This window comes from Orcinus orca, chromosome 16 (assembly GCF_937001465.1).
Source record: "Orcinus orca chromosome 16, mOrcOrc1.1, whole genome shotgun sequence".
NCBI lineage: Eukaryota > Metazoa > Chordata > Mammalia > Artiodactyla > Delphinidae > Orcinus > Orcinus orca.
Genome location: NC_064574.1, coordinates 37650733 through 37661780, shown reverse-complemented (window position 1 = coordinate 37661780; position 11048 = coordinate 37650733). Strand labels below are relative to the sequence as shown.

Below are 11048 nucleotides of genomic sequence, written 5' to 3'. Positions count from 1 at the left end.
GGGCTCTAAGCACAAGGGCTTCAGTAGTTGTGGCGCATGGGCTTAGTTGCTCCGAAGCACGTGTGATCTTCCCAGATCAGGGATTGAACCCATATCCCCTGCATTGGTAGGCTGATTCTTAACCACTGTGCCACCAGGGAAGTCTACTTCTTCTTGAAAGTGTGATCCCCTGATGCCTGCTATACATAGCAAATTCCTGAAGGAAAACACCAGAATATGGATGAGCTGAATACCAAAATCTGGGTTGATTTTTCTTTTCTTTCTTTTTTCTTTGTTTTTGGCACCCAATCTCTTTTATGGAGTGGGGGGAGGCCCTCAGGGGGAGCTCTCACTGCACAGCTTGTTCATTAGCGCTGCTTCCTGGGTCCTGCGGCTTCATCACATCCGGCAACTCCGGTGGGCTGGAGAAGGGTTTGATGGGCAGGGTCTCAAATGCTTCACCTGCCTGTAAGGCTAGCCCCACCCGCGGCTGGGTCTGGCTGGTGAAGCCACACTCACCCAATATCTTGCCATCGTCCAGAAACCGGTGGTCCTTGTACAGCCGCTGCTCGTCTGGCAGCTGCTTGAGGATGCCCTCGACGATGCGCTTCAACAGGAACATGGTGCTGGACGCTTTGCCTTCCATGAAGATGATGGTCTTGCGGCGCCGTATTTTGAGGAACACGTCCACACCGGCTACTGCCTCTCCCCTTCGACTAGCCGGAAGCTCCGCCCCCTTCCTGGCAGCCCACACGCCGGCCCCGCCCCGCCCCGCCTCGTCTGGCTTGATTTTTCTAATCAAGGGGAAGTGAGTAATTTGGAATGCTAAGGATTTAAATGAGTCATGAGCTTTCTCTTAGAAATAAAGAATTTGGTATTTCTCTGTTTTCAACATGTGTAATAGATTCTGAAGGAGATTCTGAGAATCTATGGTGCTGTTAAGCTGAATCTACTGTACAAATGAATAGTGTATAATTATTGCAAAATGTATAATTTTCAATTGTATATTCGTGGATTTAAATCACTTCTGATGTGACTTTTTCCTGAAGCGATTTTTCTGATTTCATGTTCATGCTTTTTTATTAATATTGTTGCAAAGAAAAAATATCCTCCAAAACTTGGAAGAAAAAAAAAAAAAAGATTGTGTCACCTTTGTTTTTATTTTTAGACAATGTCCTGTTCCTAGGTCAAAGTTGGCAAGTTTTGTTTGTTTTCTGTAAAGGGCCAGATAGTAAATATTTTAGACTGTGCTCACCACGTGGTCTTTATTCAACTCTGTAGCAAAAGCAGCCATGTATAATACGTAACAAATGGCTGTGGCAGTGTTCCAACAAAACTTTATTTACAAAAAACAAGTGGTCAGCTAAGCCCTACTATAGTCTGCTGACCCCTGCCCTAGAGTCACAAGATACACAAGTTTGTTTGACTTGCCATTTACTGTTGATTAAGGCCCAGACAACTCACAACTTTGTAAAGTTGGATGTTCCTTTATTGGAAACTGGTAAGATATAAATGATTTTTCCCAATATTGGGCAAGTTATTTTTGTGCAATGAAAATTATTTTTGCCTGATAATAACACGAATGATTTTTCATACATAGAAAAGCTAGTCCCAAAAACTGGTCTTATTTCTGGTAGGACAATGACCAATTTTGCATCTAACTTTGTGATTTATCACAGCATTCTTCCTTTGCTTCATTGATTATATAATCATTAGTTCTCTGTATTTTTTTTATAAAGCCAGAAATGGTATGATCCCTTTTTATTTATTTATTTATTAATTATAAATTTATTTATTTTTGTCTGTGTTGGGTCTTCGTTGCTGTGTGTGGGCTTTCTCTAGTTGCGGCAAGCTGGGGCTACTCTGTTGTGGTGTGTGGGTTTCTCATTGTGGTGGCTTCTCTTGTTGCAGAGCATGGGCTCTAGCTGCGTAGGTTTCAGTAGTTGTGGCACGCAGGCTCAGTAGTTGTGGCACGCAGGCTCAGTAGTTGTGGCATGCAGGCTTAGTTGCTCCACGGCATGTGGGATCTTCCCAGACCAGGGATGGAACACCTGTCCCCTGCATTGGCAGGCAGATTCTTAACCACTGCGCCACCAGGGAAGTCCTCCCTGTATCCTTTTCTGAACCATCTTTGTCATCCTGCTGTCTCCCTCATTAATGAGTTTAATAAAACTTAAATTCCTGCTCATTATGGTTTTATATAAGAATTGTAATCTATGAAACACTTTGAAAATTATACTTTGGATATCATTCTGTTAAGATATTTACCTAGATTAGACCCCACGTTCTTGTCCTTCAATTTTATGACCTGGGAGAGGAAGAAAAAAATGTTCTCAACTTCCAAACCAACAGGCAATTCTAAAATAATGGAACTAAGAGCTAAAGATAAGTAAAAACTATCTGAATGTGATACAGAAGCCACAGGTGCCTTGGATGGAGCAACCATTTAATCTAAATGCTGGGATGTGTCTTCAAGTTTGGTGATAGTAGAAAGTGTAGGAGACCAGAATGTGTGACCCCAAAATATACCTCTTTAGCATAAATGTCAATATTTAAAATTGACTATTTTGAGAAACAGCAGGCACAGGAGAAGTTCTGAAAACAGGGTATAAGTTGTCTTTTTGTAAGGGAAGTTTCCATTTGTAGAGGAAATTTCCATTTGTGAAGGTGTCTTCCTCTCTGTACCAGGAAAAGAAGGATGACTCTAAATCACAAGAAACTCATCAATAGAGAAGGAACAGTCTTAAATCTGCATAGCAAACCTTATGTTTCTTTACATACTTTTCCTGGTCACCTTCCCATAACTTACCTCCCCACACCCCCACCCCACACCCTTCTTCTTCTGTTTTAAATGAAGATGGCATTTAGGCCCAAGTTCTAGCCACCTCTTTGAGTTACTCATCTGTGAGTTTCTCCCATGTGTATGTGAGATATACATGTTGATAAACTTCTGTTTGTTTTTCTCTTGTTAATCTGTCTTTCATTACAGGATTCCCAATGGAGAGCCTAAAAGGAGAAGATGTTTCTTCTCTCCTACAAAAGCATAGGCATGTGTTTTAAGTTCTATTATAATTTGATAATGTACACAGGATAAACCTCTCACATCAGTTTCTATTTTCTGGCAACATTTATCTCAAGATTGCAGGTATTTTACCCACTGGAAGTAATCAGCACACTTCTCTAATGCTGCCTTTACTTCCATACATTGAAAGTGAAACAGAATTAAAGTAGCTTTCAAGTGTATGATAAAAACATTCATTTAATAATTTTTCCCAAAAAGCAACCCTCAGGGGAATTTGAAAATTCCACCTACAGTTCCCCCTTTGGCTCACAGCAATGACTGTACCTGCTTTCAGGAGAGGCTAAACCTTTGAAGGACAGCTGAGTTCATGCCAATCAGCAGGCAGTGGCAAAATGAAATGAATTTTTTTTCGCATTAGACTAGATGGTGTAGTGCCAAGCTGAAAAATAGTCTGCTTCATTTTGGATTCATGGGGTTTTTTTCCTAGTCTTTGATTTGACTTGAAAGTCAAACTGAATGTCTGAGATAAAAATGTCATGCAGATCATAACTCAGTTCTCCTGGGTTCATTGGAGATGGACACAGTTGAAACTCTTGACTGAGGTATAGAGAGGTCAGTTCAGCTATGCTGTTCCCCAGCCATCCCCTGCTATTCCTCACTCCAAAAGAGTAGTTCACTTTATTATGTCCAGTTGAACCTCAGGTAAGAGGTTCAGCTGGGCTCCTAGAAGCTTAAAGACAGTCAATTCATGGAAGTATTAAAGGATAACTTTTTAGAAAAAATAAACCCACACACATATTTAAAATGGACACATGTCAAAGATTTTGTTTAATTAATTAATTAATGAGGGAACCAGTAAGATGTTACCACCAGTTCAAAGGAGACTCCAAGAAGAATATACATATGTAGGCTATCAGGAATGATGCAATGAATTTAGATTTGCTTAACTTGTGCCAAAATAGCTTCTTCCACAGAGAGGAGGAAAATTAATTGAACCTCCTCCAAATTCATCTGCATATATGTGGACAAGAATCATTTGTATCTCTTTCAGTTCTCTAAAACTTACAGATTTGTAGAAAACATTACTACAATGAAGGGTGTAAAGACCCCATAGAATCAGATAACTTGGAGGGGTATGCTAGACAATGCCTAGTTTTCCATTGAAAACATCAGGAATTTTTTAGCTGTATTTCAGTCCTTCATAATTTTTCGCTACAAAAGAAAACCTGACTAACATTATGTTTGTATCCCTAAGGTTATATAAAACAAAAAAGGCGATAGTGTCCTTCTCCTGCATCTGTTTGCCAAAAACAATCAAAATAGGGCAACAAATGAACTTGAGTAGCAGATACTTGAAAGCTGGAGAAAACAAATGGAAGGAAAGTAAACTTTAAAATACCCTTTGCTTAATCATTGTCTTTATAGCACATTACTTTGTGTTTCACGTTGTGGAAAATTTTAAGAGAAACGCTACATGGATGAGCTGTCCTTTAAGCTACACTGTTTTGATTTCACAACTTTTCAGCATTTTGGAATGTTAGGAAAAGCACCATGAATCTTTTAACCCTGAATCAAAAGCTTTGGAAAATAATATGAAAGTCTTATGACAATTTTTCATGGAAGAATTAGGAGACACCACACTGCATTCAATCCAGCAAGCCTTCCTAACAACTCTTCTTACATACCTCTCCCCCCATCCCAAAATTCCACTCCTAATGGCTGTTCCTCAGTCTCTTCTCTCTCACCTATGTTCCAAAGGCCTTTAGTGTGCTAGCTTATCTCCCTATCATTTCTTTTTTTGCTTTTATAAAAGGTAATTTCATCTTCTTATCTTCTTCAAGTTTTCTCTCCTTCTACTATGCCTCTCAGCACAATGTCCTGGTAAACGAACCAAGCAAATACTATATCCTTTGAAGTGAATGAAGAGGGATACCACAAAAACTTGTAATTTGATATGTTCCTTCATGCCACACTTTATTTTCAACTTAAAGATTAAATATCTTTGCTATATACCTTGAAATATAATAGCTGCTACATCATAATTTTAAGTAGGTACACCACACAAGATAATGATTTTTATAAAAATGATAACATTTATAAAAAAAGGATTCCTAAGCTTTTTCTGAATGTTAACTGGGTTCCTCCTGACACTCTCAAAATTCGGGCAGGCAAAAGGACTGTATTAGTTTTCTAGTTCTGCCATAACAAAGTACCCAAGAATGGATGGCATAAACAACAAAGATTTATTCTCTCACAATTCTGGAGGCTGGAAGTCCAAGATCAAGGTGTTGCCAGGGTTGGTTTCTTTTGAGGCCTCTCTCCTTGGCTTGCTATCTTCTCCCTGTGTCTTTACATGGTCTTCCCTCCATGTGTATCTGTATTCCAATCTCCTCTTCATTTAAGGACACCAGTCACATTGGATTAGGGCCTACAGTAATGACCTCATTTTAACTTAATTCCCTCTTTAAAGACCCCATTTTAAAACACAGTCACATTTTGAGGTACAGAAGGTTAAGATTTCAACATATGAATTTTGGAGGGCCACAATTCATCCCTCAACAAGGACTGTTCTTTCAATTTCAGTAGAAGAAGAATGTCAGGTGTTCAGGGACTAAGTGACCACTGAACAGTCTAAGGAACACAGCCAGCACATCCAATTGATAATCTGTACTATGGATTTCTTTAAGTCATTCTTAGAAGAAAGAGATGTTAGAATTACAGACCTTCTTAGAGTTTCAGAGTTGGCATTATAGAACAAGAAAGCAATGCTTTTTCTGTCTTTAATTTAAAGATATAAATGATGGACATATGCCAACCTTATAAATATCCTTCAAGGTATCTAGGTTAGCTATTTCCGTAGCTGGTCTAAATATTCATGCAAAAGTATTATAGGTATTTTTTTGTGTTTTTTAACAACTGTATTGAGATATAATTTACACAGTGTAAAGTTCAGTAGTCTAAAGTGTACAATTATCATGAATATTTATGTGTGTAATTATGTGCGAAATTATTCTGCACTCTATGTAGATTAATGTTAATCTCTATGATAACTCTACAAGGTTGACATCACTGGCATTTATAGATGAGAACATGAAGCTTAGAAATGAAAATAACTTTCTCAGATTCTCCCAGGTAATAAGTAGGAGAGTTGGTCATTCAAACCCAGGTCTGTGGGGTCTAAAACCTAGGCCCTATACACCACACCACTCAGCTAGTCCTTCCCCATTTTACCATATGTAACACATTCTCATTGTATGGAAATCAAAGAGCACAGCTAAATAAAAAGAAAATAAAAATCATTTGTAATCCTTACCCAGAGTTTACCATCTATAACCATTTTGATATGTACCCTTACAGTTGTTTTCCCATTCATATGTGTCAAGCACATATAACTTCATACACATAAACTCATTTGTATCTTTATTTTCTTCAGATAAAATTAAGTGTATCTCTGACCTTCATCTTACAAGGTTGTCAGGAGATCCTGGTAAGTATTGAGACTCCTGATCTTCCTTGAGGTCAAAGAGAAAATTGGGAGATTTGTGTACTACTGGGAGAGTAGAGGGAGGCCTCTGATCTTCAGTCTAGCATGGCAGCCTTCATTATTGTCTATGGTTCAGCAGTTCAGGAGAACAGGAACTGTACTGATTCAGGGCCCAGAGGAGCACAGACAGCCTTGCTCCAATGGGAGGCTCAGTGCTAGTTTTAGCTTCCTTCTGAGATCTTGCTACCTAAGGGTACTGAGAAGCGTGGGGTCTGGGTCCTCCAGCTCACTGTGCACCCCGCTCTACTTTAAGGATTTTCCTTTATCTGCCTCTGCCTGTCACTCTATCTCCTGCAATTCCTTCTCCCATTGTATAGTCCCTTTTTTTTTTTAACATCTTTATTGGAGTATAATTGCTTTGCAATGGTGTGTTAGTTTCTGCTGTATAACAAAGTGAAACAACTTTATGTATACATATATCCCCATATCCCCTCCCTCTTGCATCTCCCTCCCACCCTCCCTATCCCACCCCTCTAGGTGGTCACAAAACACCGAGCTGATCTCCCTGTGCTATGTGGCTGCTTCCCACTCACTATCTATTCTACATTTGGTAGTGTATATATGTCCATGCCTCTCTCACTTCGTCCCAGCTTACCCTTCCCCCTCCCCGTGTCCTCAAGTCCATTCTCTACGTCTGTGTCTTTATTCCTGTCCTGCCCCTAGGTTCTTCAGAAACTTTTTTTTTTTTTTTTAGATTCCATATATATGTGTTAGCATACGGTATTTGTTTTTCTCTTTCTGACTTACTTCACTCTGTATGACAGACTCAAGGTCCATCCACCTCAGTACAAATAACTCAATTTCATTTCTTTTTATGGCTGAGTAATATTCCATTGTATATATGTGCCACATCTTCTTTATCGATTCATCTGTCGATGGACACTTAGGTTGTTTCCATGTCCTGGCTTTTGTAAATAATGAACATTGTGGTACATGAATCTTTTTGAGTTATGGTTTTCTCAGGGTATATGCCCAGTAGTGGGATTGCTGGGTCATATGGTAGTTCTATTTTTAGTTTTTTAAGGAACCTCCATACTGTTCTCCATAGTGGCTGTATCAGTTTACATTCTCACCAACAGTGCAAGAGGGTTCCCTTTTCTCCACACCCTCTCCACCTAAATAGACATTTCTCCAAAGAAGATATACAGATTGCCAACAAACACATGAAAGGATGCTCAACATCACTAATCATTAGAGAAATGCAAATCAAAACTACAATGAGGTATCACCTCACACCAGTCAGAATGGCCATCGTCAAAAAATCTGTATAATCTCTTTTACTCAAGTTTAAAAAAACAAGAGCTAGGAAGGGAAATGTTTACAGTTCACAACTCCCTTTTGAAAAAAGAGAGAGTTAAAGGACTTGGCTATTGCAAAAAAAATTTTTAATGTATTTATTATGATTTACAAAATCATATTCTACCTGCTGTTTTTATCTAATTTGACAATCTTTATTGTTTTTAATTTGATTTTTTCTTATTATTGAGCTTAAAGAATTTTTTGTGTATTTTGGATATAAGTTCCTTATCAGGTATGTATTTTGCAATTATTTTCTTCCATTCTGTCTTTCATTTTCTTAAGTGTCTTTTATAGAACAGAAATTTTAAATTTTAATAAGATGCAACATATCAGTTTTTCCTTTCATATATTGTGCTTTTGGTATTGCGTCTAAACACTCAGTTTCTCAACCTATAGGGATTTTCCCCATTTTCTTCTAGACGTTTTATAGTTTTTCACCTTACCTTTAGGTCTATGATTCACTTTGAGTTAATTTTTGTACAGTGTTAAGTCTATATCTAGTTTCCAATATCACTTATTGAAAATACTGTTCTTTCTCCATTGAATTGCCTTTGAGCCTTTGTCAAAGATCAGTTTGACTTTGTGTGCTAGATATTTGGCTATATTTTGTTGGTCTATTTCTGGGCTCTTAATTCTATTTCATTGATCTATGTGTCTATTTTTTTTACTGATACCATGCTGTTTTGATTATGGTAGCTATATAGTAAGTCTTGAAATTGGGCAGTTTAAGTCCTCCAACTCTGTTCTTCTTTTTCAATATTGTGTTAGTTATTCTAGGTCTTTTCCTTTTTGATATACATGTTAGAATCAGTTTGTTGATATCTACAAAATAGTTGCTGGGATTTTGATTGGGATTACAGTACATCTATAGATGAAGTTGGAAAGAATTAACATTTCTGGCCAGGATTGTCCACCAATGACCCATGGGAGATGGTTGATGAATGCCCAAGCTTTCCCATTGCTCAGGTGTGACATGTTCCACAGAGCATGTTCCACAGAGCATCCCAGAGGTCCCCAGGAGGATCAAGCACCAGTTACCCACAGTGGCAATTTCTCATTAAGATAGCCTTTATTGAATATCTTCTCTTCCCTGTTCACTTTCCCATTCCCCTACCAGTTTTTCTTGTAATCACCTCCCAAATAAACTACTTTTCCTCAAAACCTCTTCTTAGGGTTTGTTTCTGGGGGATACAAACTACAACAAACCTGTGATAACACCCATATACTAAAAGGCAGGCTCAAATAAGACAACTCCATTTCCTACATGCACCCAGTTTCCAAAGCAGTACCAGACCTAATCAATTTAGATAGAAATTGCACAGTCAGATAACTTAATGCCTACCCTGAGCATTCAAATTTATTCTGTAAGAGATAGAAAACAAGTGCCCCTCTCAAGTCTGCTCTCTCTCCAGAAGGAATAAAGGATAAAAACACATTTAATTTCAACAAGCATGCATGTGTGAGAAAATCTACCTCAAAATAGCTAAAATGGTAAAATATATGTAGCTATTTTAAAGCCAGAAGGTTTGGATTCTCCTCAGGCAGCTTTTAGCTTCTAGGGTTTTATGGCTCACTAGCTTTAGGTTAGAAAATTAGAATTGCAAAGTATGTTGTGGTTTTAGTCTCTGCCATTCTTTCATAGTTTTGTAATAGAAGGGTTTGGGGGAGGCGGGATATGGGAGGGGGGGATAAAGTTAGGGAGGAAGGAATGAAATGTACCAGGAGAACTTGTCCAACTATCTGTCTTAATTTTTAACAGCCTTCAAAGCAAGTCATGCACGCTGAGCATTGCAGAAACACTAGACATTTGTTGGGGGAAAAAAGTCTTCTGGGAATGCACTCCTTGCGGGGAGAAAATGGCTTCATAAAGGAATGATGCAAACACTATACATTGCCCTGCCAGCAACTTCTCTCTTTATTTGCAATTGCAGAATGAAATATCCCCTATACCGAAGCCTCAGTCAGCTGCAAAAACAATGTGTTGTAATATGATATTTATGTTTGCTGAAATGGAGCCACAGCCTTGCCATTCCAGATTCTGCAGCCTTGCAAAAGCACCCAGAGAGGCTTCGCTGACCTTGGGGGAGTGCAGAAGGCTAATGAAACATCCTTACTTTTGCAATTTAATTTTTCTTCAAGAACCCAAGCCAGAGCTAGACGAGTTTCCATCTAGCTTTTGGAGGGAAAAACAAAAATGAATTAATTAAGATTATCAGACAGCCTTTACAAAATGTAATATCAGCCCTTTATTATGATATAATATCAGCCAACACTTGCTTCACTTTCCTTGCGAGGAATCGGATTGGAGCTGCTGATCATGGAAGAAGTACTCTGTTGTCTCAACCCACACATTCAAGCAATTTAAATCTAGTCTCCCAGAGACCTGACATCATAAAGGGAAATTATGTTCAGGTCTTCTAATCTATGAAAACATTACCTCAACACTGTTCAACTCAGTCACTATCATGATTTTGCTCTTTCCCTGAATCACCAAACTTCACAGAAGAGAAATTATTGCTCCACTATTTCACCACCTAATATTTCCTTAATTCTAAGATCGGCTGCCATAGAACACTTGAACGATGCTGTTCTTTGGAAGGCCATCAAGGACTTCACCTTCTCCAATCCAATAAGCATTTTTCCGTCCTGATGGACTGCACCATTGGATACTGCTTACCTACCTCTCCTTTCATAGTGAAGCCTTGTGTCTTCTTGCCTTTGTTGATATGGTGCTTCTCTCTTCTCGCGCATCCTCCCAGCCCTCCCTTTGGTCATTCTCCAAAGGCTCTTGCTTCCAAACTCCTACTCTTTATATTCGATAAGCATCCATTCTCATATTTTTAGTCATCACCTCCCTGATGGCTGGAGCTTAAGCAGCAATCTTGAATGATGAAATGCCCTTGAGGATGGAATTCCCTAGTAGAGGATGCTGAAGAGCACATTAGAAGAAGCTTGGCCCCCTGATGACTTTGTTGGATGCACCATATTTGTTTTGCCTTGCATACCTCCTGATTTCTTCTACATGCTAGAATAAACTCTATGTGTTTAAGTCATTGTTAATTCGGATTTTCTGTTATATGCCACAGAATCTAATTCAGGTAGTAAAAATGGGTATAATAATGCCTTCTCGTAAAGTCAGTGTAAGGTTGACACGATATAATATAGGTCATATGCCTGGTTCTTGTGCTTAGTGAGGCAGAGCCC

General features: G+C 38.7%; 1 protein-coding gene across 1 annotated transcript; it reads right to left on the bottom strand.

Annotated features, from left to right (window-relative positions):
- Nucleotides 1–248: 248 nt before the first annotated feature.
- On the bottom strand, nt 249–10595 carry LOC125961417 (elongin-B-like). Its single transcript, XM_049699203.1, has 2 exons — nt 10526–10595; nt 249–804 (listed from the first exon to the last, which is right to left on the bottom strand). Exons 1-2 carry the CDS (start codon nt 10593–10595, stop codon nt 329–331), a joined length of 546 nt encoding a protein of 181 aa, XP_049555160.1. The 3' UTR covers nt 249–328.
- Nucleotides 10596–11048: the final 453 nt, after the last annotated feature.

What these genes read in the sequence shown, in the direction of transcription:
- LOC125961417 (XM_049699203.1), bottom strand. Translation starts at nt 10,595, where the DNA reads ATGCGCGAGAAGAGAGAAGCACCATATCAACAAAGGCAAGAAGACACA. An exon ending in GCTTCACTATGAAAGGAGAG is followed by an intron (nt 805 to 10,525) that starts GTAGGTAAGCAG and finishes TTAAATCCTTAG; the next exon opens with CATTCCAAATTACTCACTTC.